Source organism: Perna viridis, chromosome 3 (assembly GCF_037379345.1).
Source record: "Perna viridis isolate PV_CMFRI_1.1 ecotype Kerala chromosome 3, ASM3737934v1, whole genome shotgun sequence".
Taxonomy (NCBI): domain Eukaryota; kingdom Metazoa; phylum Mollusca; class Bivalvia; order Mytilida; family Mytilidae; genus Perna; species Perna viridis.
This window is the reverse complement of record NC_142447.1, coordinates 60,442,408-60,468,168: the sequence shown is the minus strand read 5'-3', so window position 1 is coordinate 60,468,168 and position 25,761 is coordinate 60,442,408. Positions and strand designations below refer to the sequence as shown.

General features: G+C 33.5%; 1 protein-coding gene across 2 annotated transcripts in view; it reads left to right on the top strand.

Annotated features, from left to right (window-relative positions):
• Positions 1-19,261, top strand: part of LOC148623191 (uncharacterized) — a 99,609-nt gene extending 80,348 nt beyond the window's left edge. For both annotated transcript variants that reach the window (XM_088573806.1, XM_088573805.1), the window contains 2 exons: positions 13,325-13,493; positions 13,987-19,261. In XM_088573806.1, the coding sequence (XP_088429932.1) occupies positions 13,325-13,493; positions 13,987-14,038 (221 nt within the window). In that variant the 3' untranslated portion in view covers positions 14,039-19,261. The remainder of the gene's footprint in view (positions 1-13,324; positions 13,494-13,986) is intronic.
• Positions 19,262-25,761: the final 6,500 nt, after the last annotated feature.

Below are 25,761 nucleotides of genomic sequence, written 5' to 3'. Positions count from 1 at the left end.
GGGCTTTGTCTGCTGGTACGACAACATATTTGTCATGTATAGTAGACAATGTTTTTGCTACATCGGGGTCTTTGAAAACTGGGTAGCCTTGGCACTCATTGACCTACTTAAAACTTTCATTAGTTTCAAAATTAAAGACCTCACGGCCTTTAACCATTCTGACAGAGAATCAATGTCTTCTTGTTCTCGTTTTATCCATTTTCTTGCATAGTCCTCGACGGCATCCATAAGAACTTTAAAGTTATAATTCCATTTTAAGACCATATTTGAATGGAGAGGTTTTGCAAGAACAGTCAGGTGGTTTAGCCTTGAAGTCCTCAATCTCGAGGTTCTGCAATAACCTTTTATAATTGAAAATTTTGGATGCGATGGGTGAAGTATAGGAATATGAAATAATTGGTATGGATTTGTCTTTGAAATATGAGGGAATTTTGTTGGTAACGTTTTTGTGATGGAGGATGTTAGCCAAATTAATTGCATCTATACCTTTGTTGACAAACGGTAGTGGTAGAAATGATCGTTTTTCTTCATCTTGACTTTTCACACAAACTGGTTTAAAGAGTCTATGGAAACCAATATCCAAAATAATGGCAACAAGTCTGTATAATGATGAGGTGGGTTCAGAAACAGGAGTGTCAAGACTTGTTTTGTAAAGGGAGTGTAGTAGAGTGAGAGGTATATAATAAAGTTTGGTTCTAATGTGATGAAGTCCAAGAGGTTTTTGTATGAAAGGAAGGAGACCATCTATGGAGACATCATGTAACTTAGGTGACATGCTCTTAAATGAAAAAAAAAACAAAAACAAAAACAAAAACAAACAAACAAACAAACAATCGTCTTACTTACTGTTACGTGTATTTATAATACATTATTCAACGTTTCGCTGTTGATTTTTTAACGCCGTATGACATCCGGTTACGTTTGATTCGGTAAAGCCAAGGATGTAAACACAGAGACATAATGTTTGATTATTTAAAATCGGTGAGTATTTGCTTGTATTCATCTAGTTTTTATTTACAATTGACTTCTATTTAAACTTTTCGTCAAGATGTCAACGCAGTCAGTTGCGAAATTCCAACAATTCTCGACCATTTAAATGTTCAAATGGTTTCATGCTACATCATCTCCATATTTACCACGCTGTTTGGGGCAACTAATTTGCTTCATTTAAACAATTTTCAAAACCGAATTGTTATGGTTTCAGTTGTAAATATATATATAATTTTACTAATAAACGAATAAAAAGTATTTCTATGTTTCTCTGTGCATTTACATGTAGGCTAAAACTCCTGTTTTGGAGATCCCTCAAATTGTAGTTTTTTTTTCATTATAAAATATAAAAAAATTCAAGATATGAAATATTGTATAAAAGTTCTAAGGACAGTAAGAAAACTACAATTTGATTTTTTTTTGTGGGGGGGGGGAGGGGACTCGGATCAAATTTGAAATGTCAAGCCAGGACAGGCCTTGAGAAAAGAATAAAAAGGCAGGATCTATTATTGCCATAATATTTCTTGTATTATTTTAAAAAAATGTTTTGGTGCAGCGCCGAACAAAAAAAAGGCAGGACCAACATGTAAACCTATATTATCTCGAAACAGAAAAACAGCTTTGATCCTAGCCCCCTTCCCCATAAAAATCAAATGGTTGCTCACTAATTTTACTTTTTGCAAAAGAAGCGTATAATGTATTTTTATTTTCCTTATTTTAGAAGAAATATAGGATATCTCGTCCCACTGACAAACAGACTGATGTTTTGACAACTGAAACCATAACAATAATAAAGAAGATATAAAAAAAAAATTATAGTTCATACTTCAAGAATTTTCAAAAGGCCAACTGGGTCCGTCCTTAAAAATAAAGGTAATAGCGACTCAAACACATTTATAATGGAGGAAATGTTATGAATAAATTATATTTGAAACTAAATTATGGTCAGTTTAAACCATGATATAAAATTAAAAAGTAGAACGACTATACCGCGGAACATGTAATTGTTCGTCACTTACACTGAATCATTTTATGGGTTTTCGTTCTGTGTACAAAATGTGTGTTGAGGGTAACATCCGAAAAATATAAGGTAGGGTAGGAAGAATTTTTTTTTTCAAATTTATATTTTACATTAAGTTAATGGGATATCATCTTTGAATTATATACATGTACATGTACAATATACTGTTAAAATGGTAAAACTGTTAGGGTTGGTATTAAAGTTAAGAAAAACAGGCTAGGATTGATTTTTGTGGTTGTGACTTGAGCCAAGTAAAAATAAGGGTTCACAAATGGGCCATGGAAAAAAGTATTTGTTTTCTGATTTCTGGACAATAACTTGCGTGAAGGGGAATGGATTACTATGAAATTGTACCACAAGGTGCCATATCTCCACTGGAAGTTTGGGATTTATTTTTACAGGTTTTTACTGAAACAATTTTTTAATGATGGTTCTGGTCAAATTTTTATTTGAGCAAAGAATTTTATTTGAGTTTACTTTCAAATTTGCTAAATAGCTAGTAGCAATACAACTTAAATAGAATTTATTCTCCAGTGAAGCATAAAAGGACGATTAATTTTGTATTGGGTATCGGAATTAAAATTTTCTAAAGAGTGAAAATGTGTGCTAATGGGGTAATGTTAGTATGTTCACCAAGGTTGTTTGATTCAACCATTCACAAGGGGCCAGTTGTGTATAATTTAGCAGTGTGTTTCAAAATTTTGAACTCAACCCCTTTATTTTGCCTCCCCAAATGCCATATTGAATGAAAAATCTTACAATATAAACCTAAAGTCTCAATTCCTTTTTTACCCTGAAACGTTTTTAGTCTGCACATCAAATCAACAATATAATCCTTATTTTAAGGGTTTAAAAAAGAAATTTGTTTGTGGTAATGTGTTTGTTTTTCACATATACATGTACTTTTATATCATTTCAGCAAGCAGTTTTTATTTAACTGGAAAAACTACAAAAAGAATTGAAAGTAGTCCCAATATAAATGGCTTCCATTTAAATTGATTATAAGCGTTTTAATTGTTACAATTAATTTTCAAAATTTAGAATTCATAACAAAGGGTAACTTGCACTAGATTCATGTTTATTAAATAATTTTGTTTACTTTTTATATGTAAATATGGACTTACAAAAGGTGTGTATTTAATGGCAGTCTGGCACCTTTGTTTGCAAGATTCAAGGATTACAGTTACTGACAAATGGCTTTGAAAGCTTGTGCTAAATGAGAGGAACATTTTGGTATATGATGTGATGTTATTATGGCATACAATGATAAAATATTGAACTTTCAGTTGTAGGTTTGTTTTCCTTTAGCGGAACCTTAATGTTGATCTTTTCTGAATGTTAAAAACTTTAAGGCGGTCCCTTTATTGCAAAAAAAAGAGTTGATCCAAACTATATATACAGAAATGAGGACAAAAGGCAAAGGTCTTTCACTGATTATGTATATCTACCTGATTTTTTAGTGAATTGTGTTTTAAATCTCAAAGTATGTGGGAAGTGTCCATATGAATATTCCAATCATTTTCCCATTTTAATGTCTCTGACAACTAATCTGATGTGTGACATATATGCTGGATCGAAATCACAGAGAAATATTTTGAAATGGTCCGATGCAAATGATTTTGAAATCAATCCGTATGTATCAAACCGAAATAGACAAACTTTTCAACTTCAAAGCTCCGGATATAGCACAATTAACAGTATCGAACAATACAACACTTGGATAACGAATTTAATGCAGATACATGTAGTAACTATTACATCCCATTTGGAAAGTTTCGCTCTTACCTAAAACCATACTGAATAACAATGGACTGCATGTACTTCACTTTAAGCAACGCGTAGCTCAACATAAGTGGTTGGCCAACGACAAACCTAGAGACAATACAAATAAACTATACAGAGAATACAAGAAACAAAACGGCTATTTAAAAAACATAAACGTCAAGCTGAAAATAAGAGGAACGAGGAAAAATATGAGGATTTTAGACAAGCAGCGGAAGTAGATGTAGGAGAATTCTATAGAAAGTTCGAAAAATGAAAAACTGCCGTCCTCAGTGCAATAAACTTAATTTTGATGGAAAGGAAAGTTTGATTCCTGATTACGTTTGTAATTTATGGGGACAATACTTCGAACAGTTATATACAGAACAACCAAATGAACTTAATGATGCAAACTGTTCTAAACACGTGTTAAATACTGTTCAGAACTCATTCGACATTACAGTTAATGTGGCAGACTATTCGCTTATGACGATTGACGAACTCGAAAAACAAGTACGAACTTTTAAAATACGAAAATCACCCGCACAATACAATGTAATAAATGAGCATATAATCAGTGGTGGACGGTCGATTTTGAAACATCTCTGTGCGTTGTATAACTTAATAATGAAGAACTTATACTTGCCAGCTTCTTTCCAACATGGTGTCATTATACCGCTTTACAAAGGCAACAACAAAGATAAACATGTTGGCATGACTGCAATTTCATCTACCCTTAAAAAGACATAAAATGCAAGACAAAATGCAGCCTTAAACAAAATACATTCATAGCTAGATGAACATATATGCTTTAAAACAGACACTAATATCAATAATATGTCCTCAGTGATTGGTTTTCTCGTATCATGCCTCTTATGCATTTTATCAAAACCATTCAACATCTTTTTGATAAAGAAGCTATTTGTTACATCAATTTATCCCTCAACTTTAATTTGGAAACTAATTCCTGAAATATATGATCTTACTGTTGACGGAGCATAATCTTTCATTATTATAAAACAATAAACTGACTTAGTTGATCTAATGTAGGTGGCCATGAACGTGGTAATTCGTAGTTCAATCTAAATTCATTGAACAGTTAACTGCATTGTCATACAATTTCTTTGTGGCCTCAGCGAACGAAGCATTTACTAATTTAGATGCTTCAATTTCAAAAGATCTAAGAAGAAAATCTAGAGGTATCTTCTTCAGAAATACCTCTGCTGGTGGAGCTAGGTCCCTGAACTTCTGTATCTGTCCACGAGATAAAGCATCAGAAATTTTATTGCATGTAATTGACAAATGTTCAGCCTCAAACTGAAAATTTTACTCCAATGTCAAAAGAACAATTGGTCTCGAAATAGACATAACAATTAAGGATTTTGAAGTCTTCGTATTTACAATGGACACAACTGCTAAATTATCACAATGAAATATAGTTCTTTTATTAGAAAATGTTTCTTTCCGCAAATAAATAGCCATGACAATAGGAATAATTTCAAGATAAGTAATATCAGCCAGTATTTCATTTGGCCAACTGGTTGGCCACCTTAGAACAGCCCATTGACCATCTAGATAAGCTGCATAACCTAACGATTTACCACCTGCGCTGTCTGTAAATAATTGCAAATCAACATTTGACACCCAATTAACATCTTGCATGTAGCAAGTTCCATTAAACTTATCTAAAAATGATTTTCATGTTTCCGAATCTTCTGTCATACCTAAAGTTACTCAAATGAGATAATGAGGTTTCTTTACCTTGCTCAGAGAAGCATACAATATGCGACTTAAAGCTCGACCTGATGGCAAAGCTCTTGTACAAAAAGCTAACATACCAGTTAATGATTCTAATTCTTGTTGAGAAACTTTCCTTTTAATTAATATACTATTTAAAATACTTTTTAATTTTTCCATTTTTTTTTCTTGTGGAATTTTAATCATTAATTCCAAAGTACCTATAGTAAGTCCAAAAAAATCTATATTTGTGGTAGGTCCTACAGTTTTTTTCGTCCGGTATCGGAACTCCTAGTCTTAAAGATACCTTTGAAAAGGCTTCCATTCATTTTAAACATTCATCTGAATCAACTTTCCCAACAAAAAAGAAGTCATCTAAGTAATGATCTAAATTTTCTGATTTCGCTTCTTCGGAAACAGCCCAATGTAGAAAGGTAGAAAACTTTTTAATATTTAATATCCTTCTTAGCACATAGTGTCCGTTTTCCAAGTTTCTGGACTAAATCAACAACATTGTCCAATGATGAATAACATACTTTTATGAATTTTTCATCAGTAAAGTCATTAACGTTATTGTCTTTAGGATAAGATAGGTATCAGCCGAAGTCCACTAATTTTCTTAGGAACTAATTCTATTGGAGAGCATCTAAGATTTGAAATAGGTTTTATTGTCCATCCATACGTGCCAGTTCAATTTCTGCTTGTAATTATTTGGAAGCAATTTCAATGTTCTGTCTTACCGACAAAAAATTATCAAATATAACTGAACCTCGTGGTCCAGCATAGTTTAATTTGAATCCAAATTTAAAACCATCTAGTAAAATGTTCGCATTATATCTACCTGGGTAGTTGTAAAGTAACTTCTCTACTTCAGCTATTTTTACTGGAGAATGTCCTAGAGACCAAATATTAAACTGATCATTGTCGAGATCTGAAATATTTTAATTTAATATCAATCATTAATTTTGTCTTGCATGGATTTTTGCTGAATTGATAGGGTTCTTCTGTTTTGAAAATACATCAGATCTGTTATATCCAAATTAATTTACAACTAGTTGCCAGGAACCAGTATTAATAAATCTTTTGCAATTCAAAGCAGAGTGAATCTGTTTACATTTGATTAATATATACATGAAAAGGCAATTACGTCTAAAACATATCCCTTTAAAATTGTAATCATAACATATCTTTGGACTATTGCTTTGTATATCATGTTGTTTTTTAGTACGTAACTTTTTCTAGTGCTAGATTTCGATTGTATTCCTTCCAATATCAATCTGTGAATGATGAACTAATAATATTCCTTTACAAATACAATTCCTTTGAAAGCGGGAAAAGTATATGCCCTTGCACGGACTTGGAAGCGCGCAATCGCTTATATCGTTTAAATTCTTTTGAATATCGCTTAGGTTTTTAAAAATTTCAACTAAATGATAGCATATAAAAGATAAAAAAATGTATTAATGCAATAAACGAATTTAGTGGATGATTCATTAAATTTAGTTAAAACAATTCCTTTGAAAGCGGGAAAAGTATATGCCCTTGCACGGACTTGGAAGCGCCCAATCGCTTATACCGTTTACAATTCTTTTGAGTATCGCTTAGGTTTTTAAAAATTTCAACTAAATGATAGCAAAAGATAAAAAGATGTTTTAATGCAATAAACGAATTTAATGGTTGATTCATTAAATTTAGTTAAATTAACTATATTAACCAATTTACTCTATAAAAAATAATAATAGTATTCTCTGTGTAATTTATATTATAATGCATAACTTTTCCATTATCTTCAAATTAAATTGCTTTATTTATTTTAGAATATCATCAATATACATTTTTGTAAACATTGGTAGATAAAGTTCAAAGATTAAAAATTATTAACTCGATCTTGACAAAAGAGGTATTTTCTGCATATTTCATGTTTACTAGACGTCATGTACAGATCGCTTCATTAAGGAAGATGGAATTGATTTGAAATGATTTTTAATATCTAGCAATAATTGAATTAAAGTGCATGATAAATATATCATTTATAATGGTGATGAATTGATCAATAAATAATTTATTTTTTTTATATATAAAATCAATATTTGTTTATAAAATCAATATATTTTTTTTTTATAAAATCAATATTTTAAGAAAAATTAAATGGAGATACTACGCAAGGTTCGTATTGAGATTCTATAAGCGGAACCCATCTTGTTCCTGCGTAAGTAACCTAGGTTTGTGGAGCGTCAATGGGTTCATAGACAAAATGAAACTTTTGTTATTCGGTGGATTATGCAGAGCGAAGCCTAATTGTACACATAAACTTTTGCTTAATTTGCGCATTAGTCAATTGTTGACAAATGAATGCAGGAAAAATTCGATCGCGTATGAATTATTTCAACTATTGATAAAATATCAATTGACGCTATTTCTCGAAGTATACTTAATAGAGAACTACTTTCCTAATAAACTTTTGTGGAAGACAATTGTCACACAGTCGATAGAAATACACGAAAAAAACACGACGGAAAAATGCATTGGAACAGAGGTCTGATCTACTCCATTACTCGAAAATTCGCAATACTCTTACCGAACATAGACTGCGGAGGCTTACGGTGTTATCCGAAAATAAACGAACAAATTATTATGCTTCTCGTATTATGGTTCAATACCTATTAAAGCCGGAACCGTTCATTCTGTAAATTTTATTCGAAGACATTCTTCATCACCACATCCTAACCTGCACGAATCTCCAATTACGAAACGATATGTTCTATAAAATAGTAGACACATTACCTATAGAGAAATCAATTTCATTCTTCGACCAGGACAGTGAACTCATGATAGCGATGCTTGGTGGCATGACCGACACTATACGTACAATGGGCTCAGCTTATGTGTCACATAGCAGAGTACATGCACAAATTGTACGATGTTTTCAAATATGATGTGTGCCGTCACATATATATTAATTTTTCGTTGTATATTGAAACTTGATATGAGTCATGATTTATTTTTGACGTTAACTAGTTTTTTTCTGTGTTTGTGAGATGTAACTATGTTTAAGTATATCATATATAGAACTCCCTTTTAATGGTGGAATTAAAGAGAATCAACCAATCAATCAATCAATCAATCAATCAATCATGAACACGAGAAATTTACAAGTCAAACCCATATCATGGTATTTCACTGGTGTAATTCGGAACAACTCATCATCTTTCGATAAGTCAAGTCAATATTTCTGCATAACATAATGTTCAATAGATGACTGTGAAGTGGGTTATGGATTAACACTGAATTTGATTATATTTTCAATAAGTCATACAAAGAAAAGCTGAGTTGATTTATTTAAAGGTTAATGCATACATGCTGTCGGTAACACAGTACGTTTTCCATTCCCTTGCGGTTTAGACAAATACTGTGCAGTGACTTTTTATTATATTTACATGCATTTTCAATTTGCTCAGTTGTTTTCCAGTAGATTTAATTCATGTTCCAGAATATGTCAATGTTCATCAGTATTGTCTCATCACCTACGTGTTATTTTGGTTATTTCTTGTTCTTTGTCGTGTGTATCTGTTTCCCTGTCTAGTCCTTGTCCTTAGAAATCGCTCGAATCTTGGTTCCCTCGATTACTCCATGGATAGTCCTTAATCACTTATATATGTCGATTTTGAATGATTCACAAGAAAGTTATTTTTGCTAGCGTTATATTGAAGTCTTCAGTTTGGTTTATAAGGACCTTCTGTGTTTGTAAACCATCTTTGGAACCACTCCGTAAGGTTGTATCATCCGCTAGTAGTGAAGTATAAAAGGCATATTTTAGTATTGCCACAGTTCGTTTCCAGTACTTGATTTATTAAAAAGCAAGAGCAACCAAGCGGGTGTGACCAGAACTTGACCAACACTTTGTTGAATTCGGAAGCACTGGGCTTGTCTGCATGTTAAATTGAACATGTGCCAATGTGGTTTTGATGAATTGGTGAACTATTTCCCCATATTACAGCGGTCGTTCCAGAATTCGAGAGTTTGAGTTGGAGACCGTCCTGTCATATACGGTCAAATGCATTTTCATTGTCCGAGAAAATCATATGTACTGTTGAATAATCCCGGAAAGTCGTCATGTCATTTTAAACGATATGACATTAGGTTTTCAAACAAATTGAATGCAACATGTACAATATAGTAATGTTATGCCCGATAACTATTTGAGGCCTTTCTGGGTTTGTTATATATCTTGCAGCGTGATATAATCCTACATTATTCCGATTCCGTGGGAATAAACCCAGTCTTTTAGCTCACCTAGCCCGTATAGCCATATAAGCTATTGTCATTACTTGGCGTCAATCTCGTCGTTTTTCATTGTCGTCGTTAACAATTTTCAAACATTTCCCTTTCTGAAACTGCATGAACAATTGTAACCAAACTTGGTATGAATGTTCCCAATGGTATTCTGCATAGAAATGATCCGTCGAAAAAACATGGTCACCGTTGCTAAAATAGAACATATGGGTCAGACAGAATTTGTTTTGCATATACCTCCAAAACCGTTATGTTTAGTCAAATTCTGACTAAAAGGTAAAAGTTTTCAGTATGATGAAATCTATATTTCTGGTCAAATATTGGTCATGATGCAATGAAAATTGATGTGATTGTTCCTTAGGTATGAGAGTTACTATTTTTTATCCAAGAAAAAATGATACTGCCGCTTTTACAAAAAATGGAATGTTGTTTATCAAGCCAGGTGAGCGATTCGGGCTCTTGAGAGCCTCCAGCAATAAACCGGTTAATAAAACTTGCAGTTTATTTTTGTTGCACCACTACATTTCAAGTTTTCATATTCGAATGTTGCATGTACCACCAGCTTTTCCTGATTTTAGGCGTGAACAGAGGAGAGCAATCTCATTGTTTGTCACAGTGTCAAATAGCTCATTGAACAAGAAGTCATTGTCCGATTGTACAAAAGCAATTAGGTGCAGCATGAGCAATCTTAAACACTGCGTGATTGCTCAACCAAAATCAGAATTCAAAGAAGCTGCAAAAGGACTCTCCTCCTTTCATGAGAAATATGTTATCGCTCTTGCGTACAAAGCTTCTAACAACATTGTTTTTTGTATGTAAGACGCAATAATACTACTAATATTTAATAAAAGAATTAGGAATCAATTTGGATAACCCTATATACAAATGCAATACGTTGGACAACGATGAAATCCTATCTAACCACAAGTTCTTCGTTGTATTACTGAATATTCCTCAGAGTGAGAAGTCTGATACCTTTCCTTTTTGTTTTACTAAACCGACCAAAAACAATATGTCCACTTAGTTTGTGGAACATAAAAGCTACTTTTCATGTGTTTAGACGGGGTTCCCGGCTGACAAAAGCTTTTTTAGTTGTATATCACCTGTATCATTTTTTAGTAATATCATCATATAATTTATATGACTTCCTTGTTTAATATCAATTTGATAATTTATGTCGTAAATATGTATATATTGCAGGCCCATATTGTAAACTAGTTATTAAACTAAATATGTCATCCTGTTTAAATAAAGGATATTATAATTATCATTATGATTATAGATTCCATCTTCATGTCACGTTGATTATCCGGACTTAAGATATACAATCTTTAAATAAGGGTAACAACGAATCACCGAACACTAATCCGATGCATGATCAAGTCAAGTCCAAATTAAATCTGATAAAATAGACATTACACCACCGGAGTAGCTGGTACCGCGATGGTCCTCACTTGGTATAAGCATTTCAAACGAAATCGTGGGTTAGATTTAGGTCTTACAGCGCGTTAAACCTCCCTTTTCCATTGCGGCGTGAATATAGCGGAGATGATTACAAATAGCATTTGCATGCTTAGGCCTATCATAATCGGTGAATCAGTGGTCATATCAGTACAAAGAATGCATTTCTAAAAGCGATCATTAGTTATTGTTTTAGAAGAAACTAATTATTTTTCAACCTACGACACGACTGATATCTGAAAAAGAATTTATTATGAGACCTTTAGAGACGCATTTCCTCATACCCCTGATTCAGTATTCTGTTACACAGATATTTATGGCGTTCAAGAAATTCAGAGTAGTTAGTACTTTGCTCTAGCGTAGCGAATCAATTGTGAAATGTAAACATCATATGCAGGTACTGAGATGACTACTGTTGCCGAATTCGAGATAAACACTGTAGGTCCAATAAAGATTCTGAACAAGCTGTTTCTGTAGTTTCCTTTATCTCAAGAGCTCTGGTGAATATATTGAAGGTAACCATTTAACAAAAGAAGGATTGTTGATGGACAATACGTTATCAATATATCTGTATGTGAAACTGAAGGATTTAGCATCATTTATATTTTCATTCTTTACGAGATTATGAAGAAATTCAGACTGGTATGAATACAAAAGCAATTCGGGCTATGAGTGGAGTACGATAAGTGGCCATTAGAATGCCAACTTGTTGCTGAAAATAGCTCCTCCAAATGTGACAAATATTTTATCAATGAAGAAATCAAGCATGCTACAAGCCTGCTTTTCAGTGTAGCATACTTAACCCCCCTGAGAGGAATAATATGTGGATTTGTAACCTAAAACAACATAATTTCTAGAAGCAGCAAATGATTTACGAGTAAGTCCTTTTAAACGAGAGTTCAATATATCATGTGGCAACGTAGTGTAAAGTGTTGAGAAGTCAAACGTTTGAATTTCAAAAAAAAAAAAAAAATACGGGATATTAGGTTTTCAAGTAAATCTTTAGAATTGTTAAGTATATGATAAGTAGATAGTATTACAACTAGCTTGTTGTCTATCTTTGTAAGACATCTCCTTCATGGAGCAAGATATACTTTTCTTTGTATGGATTGAAATATAATATATCTAGGTAAGTTGAAATTAACGTTCGAACGTTTCTTTTTTGTTTTTTTTTGTTGTTTTTTGGTGTTTTTTTTTGTTGTTTTTGTTTTGTTTTTTTTGTTTTGTTTTGTTTTTTGTTTTTTGTTTTTTTTATTTTGCCGAGTTATGACCTTTGACCGAGACGGTATTAATATCGCAATACTATAATAGTATTGTTGCTGAAACCAAAAAGGTTATATGTTTACCTAAACGCACCTTATTTAACCATTAAATGTGTTATTAGAAGATATGTTAGGGAAAAGCAACCGTTTTAATGATTGACTAAGGGTAACAACAAAACTACCGAACACTAATCTGATCCATGGTCAAGCCAAATTCAAAATGAATCTTGCAAAATAGATATTACACCACCATTTTCAAAGGAAATGGTGGGTTAAATCTAGGTTTTACAGCGCGCTAAACCTCCTTCTTCCATTGCGGCCTGAATATACCAGTGGTAAAAAGATGCTACTGCAGAGCAATTAAACTGGCGAAAATGCTGACAGTAACGAACAATCCAAATGATGTTTCATTACTACAGCTGTAATTAAGTCGGTTATTTAGCGGCTCAGCATATCTGCAAAAATACAGAAGCACCAAAAAAAAAAGATATCAGACTAATCAAAGTATTATTAAATATACCTTAAAATATACACTGAGACTAAGTTCTCTCTGGTAACTTCGTCTAAGTTTACCATAGTCGATAGAAATAGTATTTTGAACACTTTCGTGCAGAAAATATTGCAGAACATGTTTCGATGTGACTTCAGAAGTAGCAATCTGAGATGCAACCATTTGATGGAAAAGTCATTATGCTCATGCGCACACTTAAAACGCTCAACCAGCGTTAATTTTGTGTTGTTTTTTCCAACTTCGATTACAACGTCTTGATATATTTTTTTTATATTTTTGTTTTTGAAGAATATTATGAATCGCCTGGAAGTTGGTTTACGAAGGAAAATGCTGCTATACTGGCAAAGTGCATCCTTTCATTTGAAAAAAAGGACAAAAAGTCGTTTCTGATACACGTTGTGATTAAAAATGAAAATGACATGAAGATGTTGAAGCTCATTCTGGATTGCGAGAAAAGGTTAGAGTTTTTTATTAGGTTATCTGTGTTATATCTGGGTCCGAAAATGTATACTAGCCATAAAAAGAAATCATACTCTATATTTCTTCGTTTTATTTTCAACTAAAAAAGAAAAAAAATCATGAGTGACTCTTTTAACTAAAATGATAAACAATTTTTTTCACACAAAGAAAATGCAACGGTTTTATCAGGCTGAACGCGAAAGCGCGTGGCTACGATATATGTATCGAAATATGGTATGATTCTTGTTTGTGGCTAGAAGAGTTCATGCATTAAAAGTTTTAACTCAAATATACCAAAATTCTTTTCGTTTTCATGATGATAATTCATCGTCAATCACTAAATACTACAGCACACATGTTCCAATGTAAATACATTAACAAAAATGAAATGATAAAGTTAACTTGTATGACATGTAATATGATTAACTCCATACATATATATTAAAACACAAGGCTTATTTCTATAATAGCTGTGTATTTTCCTTATTTAGGCAAACATCTGATAAACCAGGACAGAACTCCAGGGATTATACAGCTATTTAGACAGACATGCATGAGATTTAATCTCTATTGTCTGTTATTGTCATAATTTTACTGCTATTACGTTAGAAAATATATATATCATGATTTTTTATTATCTTTTTTTAACTTGTTTACGAAGTATTCTGCATTGAATGAGTATAAATATCTTATTTGGTAAGCTAGAACTTGTTACGTGTATACATCCATGTATATGTTAAACTTTGTGATTCATCAGCAATTTGTCCTTTTTTAGCTCACCTTGCAAAAGGCCATGTGAGCTATTGCCATCACTTGGCGTCCGTCTTCGTCGTCCGTTAACAATTTTTCAAAAATCTCCTCTGAAACTGCGGAACGGAATTATATGGAATTTTGCACATATGTTCCTTAGGATATCTTGCACACAAATTTTGTTTAAATTTTAGATCCGTCGAAAAACATGGCCGCCGTTACTAAAAATAGAGCATAGCGATCAGACTGTAGTTTTTCACATATGTCTCCAGAACCGTTAGGTTTAAACAAATTCTGTCATGGGTAAAAGTGTTCAGCATGAAGCGTTCTGTCTTTGGTCAAATTTTCATTTTAATCTGTCAAGCCATTTTGGAGTTATTTTCGACGTTTATTTTTTTTTCTTTTTTTTGCTATTTTTAATATTATTTCTTTCAAAAGTCTTCTCCTCCGACACTTCTTGACCAATTGAAATCAAATTTGGCATGAATGTTGCTTGGGACATCTTGCACAAAACTTATGTTTCAAAAAACATGACCGCCATTACTAAAATAGAACACAGGGATCAGACAGTAGTTTTTCGCTTATATCTCAAAAACCATTTAGCCAAATTCTGACATAGGGTAAAAGTGTACAGCGTGGTGAGATCTATCTCTGGTCAAATTTTCATTTAATCTGTTTAGCCATCAAAATCGAAAGTAACTATTTGTATGTCATGTTCACCACGGGGAACATTCCAGAAATTTAGCTTCAAGATAACATCTTACCTTTCTATATAAAAAAAAAAAACAAGGGGCAAAGGAAGGACCCTAGAAATTGCAGACCTATAACTATTCTAAGCTGTCTTGGGAAGCTTTTTATGTCAGTTTCAAATAATCGTTTGAGCAACATTTTCAAATCATATCTCATACTTCATTAAAAACAATTTTGTTTTATGAAAAAAAAAAACATTCCACTATAGACAATTTATATGTGTTATATTTATTGTTTGAATTACTATGATAAAAAAGGAACAAACTTTTAACTGCTTTTGTCGGCTGACACTGTGTGGCGGTGTGGTCTTTGCATGGAGAAAAACTATTGGCGAACTCGATTCAAGGTAAAATGTATGATGTTATTGTTAATATGTTAAGCAAATATTAAGTCTCGTATATAATTCTCAGATTATTTCCCTTGTAATATTGGAGTAAGACAAGGTGAAAATTTATCACCTATTTTGTTCTCTATCTATTTATGTAGGCTAATTTTTTACAAAGCAAAAATATTGTTGGGCTAAAAGATATAAGAGATGATCTTTTTTAAAACTGTTAACTATTGCTGTTCTTATGACAGAATCGAAAGAAGAATTAGATACCTTGTACGAATATTGTAGTAAATTGAAAAAGCGAATGTAGTTAAAAGTAGGGTACTAATATTTTTTGAGGCAGATTACCGAAGAACCTTTGTTTCAAGTATGATGATAATTAATACGAAATTGCAGATGGATTTCAGGTAGCTTCTCAAAGGCAAAGAAGTCAACGCAAAAAAGAGAACTAGCGCGATGTACGATATCTTAAAGCGAGGTAGATGCATAACTTATCTACTGAGTGTCAATCTTAATAAAACATCCAATCTGTTTTGTTATACGGGTGTGAAATTTGGGGATCATAAATTATATTGCATTTAAAGACATTTCATTGGGAATTAGGCAGATACCCTCTTGATATAGGTCCAAGCAAATACTTGAGATACCTGAAATGCTACCTTCTATTATATATAATGTAAGTGTCAGAAAATTTTACTCTGGTAAAATATAATTACTTGGCTGACTTATGTAAAAGCCATTCTCGATGATTGTGGACAGTACATATGGGATTCAGCATGTTAGAAATGCTTGGTTATACAACTCTGTAAAACGAGCTCTTATTGATCAATTTGTCCAAGGTTGGAACTCGTCTTTATAGTTTTTAGTGGAGTCCGAGTTGCTCATTTGCTTTTGTTACTTTGTATGTATTATTGTAGTTACTTAATGTTCTTTGTTGTGTATGTCTGTTTTCCATGTTTGGTCTTTGTTCCTGGGTTACTTTCTTTTGATTTCCACTAGAACCTTGGTACCCTTGATTACTCTTTGCAAAATGCCCGAAAGCACTCAATTACCGTTTAAAGAAACATTTCGTTTTGAATAGTACTTCCAAATCTTATACAGTAAAATTTGTACATTTAGAATAACAAATCATAATTAACGATTGAAACAAGAGGATGTCCTGTCGCTTTTTCAATATGAATAGCAATACACACTTGAAATTTAAGTTCAGAGTAAGACCGAATACTTTCAAGATGAAGGAATTTGTGCAAACTCGAAATCGTCATTTGTAAATTCATTAGAACAATTGTGGAATGGAAAAAAATGAACTCTGTGGGCTAACTCTATTTTATATAGTATCTACTTATATGTATAAAATTGAATCAAAATGCAAAAATGTATATCATGTATTTATATTGCTAGTGCAATTTATATCTTACCTATCATATATACCACTGTAGTTGCGGTTTGTGAGACATTAAGAATATATATACTTGTTTCAGCGCTTTTTGTGTAGCTGGAGTTTCCAGTTTAAGGTTATCTTAAGAGAAAAGATTATTGTTACCACACAAATTATTTTGTAAATGATCATAAAATGAAAATGGGTTTATGGTATTAAAACCAGTAATATTGGTTCGATACGATTTTATAATATGCATATAGAGGTATCCATGTAGCATGTCACTATAGTACAGATTTATAGATTTGTTCATTCAAAGATTTGAAAATGTTCTACATTTTTACGTTTTTCTAAATTATGTTGTAAAATTTTGATAAATTTAATTGATACACTATCTAGACTGTTTTATCTGGACTTGACTTTTTATGAGCAACTCGGCGGGTGTTTCTAGAAAAGCAGAGGACGCTTACTCTACCGGTGCACCTGGTCCATGCTCCCAGTTTTTAGTGGAGTCCGAGTTGTTCATTTACTTTTGTTACTTTGTATGTATGATTTTAGTTACTTTATGTTCTTTGTTGTGTGTGCCTGTTTTCCATGTCTGGTCTTTGTCCCTGGATTTCATTCTTTTGATTACCGCTATAACCTTGGTTCCCTTGATTACTCTTTTAAAATAGCTAATTATATCATATGTCCGATTGTTGGTGTAGGTATTTAACTAAGTATAAAACATTATTTTTTTTATTTTATTTTGAGGTGGGGTGAATAGGGACAAGTCTTTTTTGTCATATTGTTGAAATAAAGAATTGGTGTTCATACTGCAGGAGACAATAATGAGGGTAAGAGTCGGATAATATGGGACTTTCCAAAAACATTTCAAGGACCGCAGTTACACGACACCAAAAAAGTTGCCGTTTCATAATAGTATAATACAGGGTAATTAATTAGAAAGAGTGAATAACAAAATGTGATCACGAGTGCCGAAGAACGCCTAGATCTAACGAGTGTGCAGAGCTTGTTCCGCGCTCGAGCTGGATCGTAATTCGTTGAGTGGCGCCAGTGAGTATACGACAACCAATTGATTATTATATTTATTATATAAATTTTATCCATAAAGTTTTGCTTTTTTCTTGATAAATTTTAACAATTTTGTGATCGGCGGATTGATATTCGTTTTGTAACCTTTTGGCGGGAAAAAGTCCGAGGGTGAAAGTACCGAATTTATTTCACAGTGTGAATTATTCATTTTTGTTTACTCGGGGATCATTCGATCAGTCACTACTATCTATATAATAAATATCTTTATTTGAAATTATTTCATAATATGTGTGCCATGCCACATAAAGAAGTATAGAATTCATTTTTGGGGATGGGTTGTGATTTAAACCATTTACATGTAGGTATGAGGGACCAAAAAGTATTTATGATTTATTTCCCTGATAATAACGAGTATTTATGTAATTATATTATAAGGTACCATACCACAATAAGTAGGTTAGAATTGATTTTATGGGTTTTAAGTTACGGGGCTACCATTTTCCTGATATCCGAACAATATCTTGAGTAGTGAACGGATTTCTTAGATATTGTACAGGAAATCCCATGCTAATAAAGAAAAATATGAATTGATTATGGTAGTTGTGCTTGAACCAGGAATTGGTGATCGAAAGGGGTTATTTTGCTTCTTCTCATGATATTGTCCTGCATCAAACTTTAAAATTACAATCTAATTAGAGATGTTTCAATCTTAAATGGTGTATCCCGACTTGCAGTTCGATCTCTGTGGTTGTATCAGACTTATGCCATGCGAAGCATTTAATTTTAATAACTAGTCGTGTACTGTCAGTTGTACTTTGTAATTCTATATGAAGTTGGTATAAAACTTGTACTTGAGAGGTTTGTCCTGTTACCAATACTCTCACAAAAGTCCTTTGATGAAACAAGAAAAGAAAAAAAAAGAAAACAATTGCCACTATCCAAGAAAGTTAGAATTCTTCCTCTTGTCACTGGACAAATTTAATGTTCTCTCAACTTAAAATTCTATACTCAATGTTACAACCCTTTAACTACTTATATCTACTGTTCCTATTTCAAAATGTTTTGTTTTATATTGTGAGTCTTTTTCGGTCGACATAGGACATGAGGAAGAATGCAATGATTCTAATAAATCATGTGTATCCTTGAGCACCGCCCCTTGGTGTCCATTGTGGACCGACAATATGGAAAAGTCCTTTGATAAAACAAGAGAGAAAAAAAAACGAAGTCCAAGACAGTTAGAATTCAGTCCGTTTTCACTGGACAAATTTATTGTTGGAAAAAACATCAACTTCGTTCTCTCAATATAAAACTCATTATTTTATCTATGGTGGGTCATCTCACCTGGACTACAAATATACAAAAGACACATCTTTAATTGTGCTACATGGATACTATATGTTATGTCTCTATATTGATTTATTGACTAATTTATTATTATGTCATCTGATGGATATATATTTGAATGTAAAAGCCCCTTGAGGGACAATGATTGGATTAATAAAATTGAATTTTGGTATTTTTATACGACTGTAAAATCATTGCAGACATCGCAATGGTATCATATTGCTGTTGTCGTCGTCGTCTTAAGACATTTGTTTCCGAACAATAACGAGAAATAACTTGAGTGCAAGTGTATAGATCTCTATGATATTGTACTTTGAGATGCCAAACAACAGAAGGGAGAGAGGCTGGGTTGATTTTGGGGATTGAGGAGACCTCAGACCTCAACACGATGACAAAGGAGAAGTTAACTTATATTTGCCTTGCCTGTGCATTTTTGGGGAAAATTTGGATTTGGGAAAACCATAAGGCTAGAAAAACATACATCCGTTGTAATAAAGTTGATTCAATGTATGATTTGCATTAGACACCTTTTAGTGAATTCAGTGTAGTGCAGCTACAGAGCTAGCCATGCAGTTCTCACCCCAATAGTGTGGTACAGCATCAGTGCTAGCCATGCAGCTCTCTCCCCACCAGTGTAGTGCAGCTACAGTGCTAGGCATGCAGCTCTCTCCCCACCAGTGTGGTGCAGCTACAGTGCTAGCCATGCAGCTCTCTCCCCACCAGTGTGGTACAGCTACAGTGCTAGCCATGCAACTCTCTCCCCACCAGTGTGGTACAGTTACAGTGCTAGCCATGTAGCTCCCTCCCCACCAGTGTGGTACAGCTACAGTGCTAGCCATGCAACTCTCTCCCCACCAGTGTGGTACAGTTACAGTGCTAGCCATGTAGCTCCCTCCCCACCAGTGTAGTGCAGCTACAGTGCTAGCCATGCAGCTCTCTCCCCACCAGTGTGGTTCAGCTACAGTGCTAGCCATGCAGCTCCCTCCCCACCAGTGTGGTACAGCTACAGTGCTAGCCATGCAACTCTCTCCCCACCAGTGTGGTACAGTTACAGTGCTAGCCATGTAGCTCCCTCCCCACCAGTGTAGTGCAGCTACAGTGCTAGCCATGCAGCTCTCTCCCCACCAGTGTGGTTCAGCTACAGTGCTAGCCATGCAGCTCCCTCCCCACCAGTGTGGTACAGCTACAGTGCTAGCCATGCAACTCTCTCCCCACCAGTGTGGTACAGTTACAGTGCTAGCCATGTAGCTCCCTCCCCACCAGTGTAGTGCAGCTACAGTGCTAGCGATGCAACTCTCTCCCCACCAGTGTGGTACTAAGAGCTGGCATTTTAAAACAAATCTGGATAACCTGCCCTATTGGCTGTAATTCTGAGTTGTAAAAAGTGTCTTTGTCAGATTTTGTAAGCTAATAAACAACAAATCTGAATTTCAAGTAGCGAAAGTCACCGTGGAGACAATCCAATTTCCTCTTGTAACTTTGTCAAGTCGGGTCTATGACAGATCATTATAGTTCATTGATTTATTAACAGTCCACTCGAATCTTTAGCTATAAAATTAAGCGTTAATATGTTCTTGTCATTTGCTAGATTATTGGAAAAATGTAGTTACATGTATTTATCAGCTATGAACAGTGAAGGTAAAAAAAGTATCGAGGCATCACTACAGTACACAAGATACAAGTAACATGGCCAAAACGTGAAAACAGGTACAGAGAAGATCTACATAAACCATGACAGAATAAATCACAATAGAGTATAAAAACTGGAGATGAAAAAAACTAGACAGCACACACAAAAAAAAAACTAAACCACCGCAGAAAAAAATGATAGACACATCAGGTGTTCCTAAAGGATAAGCATGTCCTTCTCCGCCAGCGATACCCGTCACATTGTAATTTGATTGCATTCGGTAAGCGCAAAGTTCAGTGGGTTGTGAAATCTAAATCTGAACTGAGATATTTTACATCTCTCGATCAAATTGTACTGAACTAATACGCCCTGTATTATCCATTAAAAGATTAGATTTGAAGCAAAAGAGGATATAACAGTTGTCTATTTCATTTTAAGTTCATTTGGGTAGATCAAATGCTAATACAGCCAGTCACTCCTTGAAATTAAGGTTATATATCATCTGTATCACCATTAACGGACACTTAAATTGAAGGACTAACCTAAATATCCTGTCCCATTATTGAGATAGGAAATTCATATCTGTCAATCAAATTGTGAAGACGACCATATTCAACTTTATAGTGATGATATCAGACAGAAAAGGCTGAGCATACCCGTTTTAGAACCTCATTTGACAGTCTCCTTGCTCTACTAAAAAATTCTGTGTACAAATTGATCACATACACTACAGTTATGGATTAAATGTGAAGTGTGTACTCCATAGACTAAAGATGCTGGTATACTGACACTAAGAAAGGGGAAGTTTGCAATTGGAATGTCAAAAACATTACGTTTGTCATAGGATTCGTTTCAAATCCCCTTTACCATCTATGTATGTGTAATACCATACTAGGAAGTACCATAAGCTCTGACCAAGAAAGATATAGTGTCCAGATCATCCAAAGCTGGATGAGCCTTCGCAAGATCTCAGCACATCTGGAGGTCAAAAGTGTAACGCAAAAGAATAAGTGTATTCATCTATAACAGTTATGTAAAACCAGTACTGCTGTATGTGTCTGAGTTTTTGACATATCATCCAGAGTGACCTACACGAAGTAGTTTATTGATACATTCATAAACCTGTGATTAAATCTAATTAATTTACGTCTATGATACATTGTAAACGATTTCGGTCCGGAATCAACTTCTGTTCGGCGAAACTTTGAATTTTGTTAATGTATGTCTACTACAAAAATCCTTGGTAATGACAAGAAATTCCGTCGGGAAAATCTTACCTCCAAGCTGTGTGAACGGTTTTAGAGCTGCATTATCTGCCAAATTTGTTCAGTTTTGATTCTACTGAATTTTTCTGATAAAATGAAATGTTTGTAGTAATGCAATTGAAGCAATAAATGTCGATAATACCCATAGAATATTGTAAAAACAACGTTTTTTCAATCAAAGAAGAACGATAGCTGAGATCTAATTATTTTTCGCCTTTACTTTCGAAGATTGCCGACAGGACATTAACCCGCGTTAAAAATATTTTAACCTAAAATAACAATAACGGATACACATATAAGTACGTGTCGTGTTTTCATTTCATTTCATCTATTTCTTGATTAGTTTTCAAATAAATAATGACAGTTACTGACCATATTTGTGCCACATTATATCACAGTACGTAAATTTCAAAAGGATCCTTGCATTATATTCGAACTTTTTTCTTTTACGGCTTGAGTCCGACGGTCTTCCTTGCCATTGATTGACCACTTTCGCTTTGCAATCAGATTTTTTTTTAAGCGACCCTCACAGCACATGCGTGGGTTAAGGTCACCAGAAGTCACATGCCTACGAATTTATCGAGGTCGATTTTTTTGTCTTGCAAGACAATATAAATATATTGACACCAATTTCATGTATTTAACGCATTTTATTTGTGGATACCGAATGAAATTATATAGGAAAAGTGCAATTTAGTAGAATTAAGGCATATTTCAACAGAAATTTTTTTTTCGGAAAAAAAAAACAGCTAATGCAGCTTTAAATTAAGCAATTTAACATACTGTCGGACATCAACTTAAATTCCTGTTTTACGAGACTTAGACTTTAACTCAGGTTATACCTTATATAACAATGTCATATTTTTTTTCTATCCAGTGTGTACGCCTTTATTTTTCTACCACTATTAGTCTATGCTTCATAGGACCATAGACCTGTAAATTAAATATACAGGTCTATGATAGGACATCAGTTTGTATCCATCGTCCTTCTGCTATGAAACTACTGAATGTAATTGAATCAAACTATTCACAAATGTTCCTTCGTGTATCTACTTTCAAACCTGTATCCCTCATTTTGAGTCAGAAAAAAGCTTACCAGACAAACTCTAGTATTAGATATCTTAGAGCTGGTTGGACGTTAAAATTAATTGCCAGATGATAAGTATATTTGATACCGAGTGGAAAATTTTCCTTTTTTTTAATTCCTAAATGGAACTCTACCAAACTTGGCACAAGTTGTGTTATTCTATGTTATTATGTCCACACAAATGTCATATTGGAATTCAGACATTCTTATTTGATGAATGTAGTCCATGGACCGTGCATCACTCCCAATCTTCAACTTCATGCTGTTATACCTACCATTGACGAAAGAATGTTCTCGGATTCTGTTTTAGTATAAGCCTATCTTTGTACCCCACTGGGTCAAAAAGTCAAGATTTTCTTACTCAATTGTTCGAGCTTCTATGTCATCTTGGGACAACGAATATGAATAATTATTAACTATAAAATATAAAGGTATAATCATGTAGCAAAGTATCTAAACTCATCAATTTTATCAAGAAAGATGCGGTGACACTTACAGTTTTTGAGTTATATGTAAAATGTGTATCCCTAACCCGGCCCCTAACCAAAGCATTTCAATTTTTGCTGAAAAAAGATTTACACCATTACCTTGCCATTGTGTAAAAAATTCAAGTTACTATTTGCAATTTTTATAATTGTATGCGCATTTGAAGTTTTGTTACCTATGAATTTAAACGGGAATGCATTTTTTTTCCATTAGTATATATTACATTAAACTCAATAACCGTAAGTGTTGTCACATATTTCTTTGAAAGCTGCCAGACTATGCCCTTATATGTCAGTTTACTTCTTTTTGCAGAAAGGGGAGAGTTGGAGAATCAAAAATAACAAATTTTGGGTTTTTTTTCTTAAATATAAAAAAGCGGCCAAAAAAAAACTTCAGTTTATATTTTAGCGACAAATTGATTTGTAAATGGAAGGTATTAGAGTACCTGAAAATCATATTGGAGTTGGGAGATTATTTCAGCCCAAGCACTAAAATGTCAGGAATCACATCCATAAGAAAGGTTCGAAACTTGGTTTGGACGTTATGAACACAAATAAAATTGAACATTTTAATACATGTAGAGTGCGACATGCATATCATACGAGGATACAAAATTGTTTATGAATGGGTTTGGTTGTTATACTCCGTCTAAAATCAATAAAAGAATTCGAGTTTATGTGTCCGTCCGTCTTAACGTCTGTTCCATGTTAAGCAGAAGTTGGATGTTAGTTTTATATGAAGGGAATGTGATATATCATCATGAAACTTTAAAAAACACATGTACATCATAATATGAATGATTACAACCCAGACCCCTCAGACAAGGACACATATTCTTTGTCATTGTTTATTTTAAAGCTGTTGTAAAATAGAGTTTATAATATTAATATATTAAGATACAATTCTACTGCCTCCTCACAGTTATCTGGAATTCTACATACGTTTTCATTCATAACAATGTCACAAACTTCCCCTACATCGGGATCACATACATTGTGTCTATTGAAGTCAATTTTTCAGGACTTCAAACAACTGATCTTTAGGCCTATAGACTTTAGGAGCATGGTAAAAATCTCGACTAATTGACACAAGAGACAAAAACTTATAGTTTATGGCGCCGCCGGAATCACTATCCCTGTCTCGACTTTGGTGGAGAATCTGCGACTATCCGGGATGATGCACATTTTACACGAGATTAACATACCGAACAACTGTTTATCTTCTACTTAGTTTTGTGTTAGTATGTCATTACATATCGAAGTAAATAGTTTCATTTCGAAATTACTGCTGTCAACTACCAATTGGTTATTGTTTGTACGTCCTGCCTCTTTAACCATATTATATGATGGGAAAATCCTGTCAATACGACCGTGGATAGCTATTCCAAAATGCTTCAACTAATCGTTACGAGCAACACTTCATACAAAGTTTCGACCCCTATTTCCACATATCCTACGTCAAAGTATTTTTCTTGCGTAAACATACTCCATCATAGTCTTGGATAGACAGAAGTTGATGGATTTCATCCTGCGATACTCTGAAACCTTCATTACACCTATATTGGCAACTTTCAAGTATTTCCTCTATAACAGTGTAACATCTGAAATGACCGATTTGTTTTTACGACGAAAAAGTCATCAACTTGCACACCTCCTTTTTGTCGTTCGCTCACTGAAAACTATATTATGCTAAACACTAAATGTTAATTCTATTTTTAAAAAAAGAAGGGGTTTTTATGATGATTTTATAATGACTAAATAGACTGTGGTATGTTAGTGTTTTAACCATTATGACATTAAATGAATTATCAAATTCTACCTCCACCCACATTTTCCATTGTGAGCAGGGGTAACAGAAAAATGCTGGCGAACGGAAGAGCTTCAAGTAAAATACTGTGACAATGAGAACGTTTGGGGAACATCTGTGTTGATATTAAACACAATTAGTACTAGTTTAATTTTATTTTATCGTTCAGGTTTTTTGTGTACATGTGTAAACGTTCATCATCAACATATTTACCAAGAAAAATATTATAGGATTAAACATTGTTTTTGCCAGAATGTATCGATGTGTAAAATCCGACAATTCACTCACAAACAAAACGAATAAAAGGTTTGTTGGTAAATAATCCGATTCTACACATTCCAACCCCTAACTATTTGAAATATATTAATATTTTTTTGTAGGCACTTATTCAGTAAACTTGATTG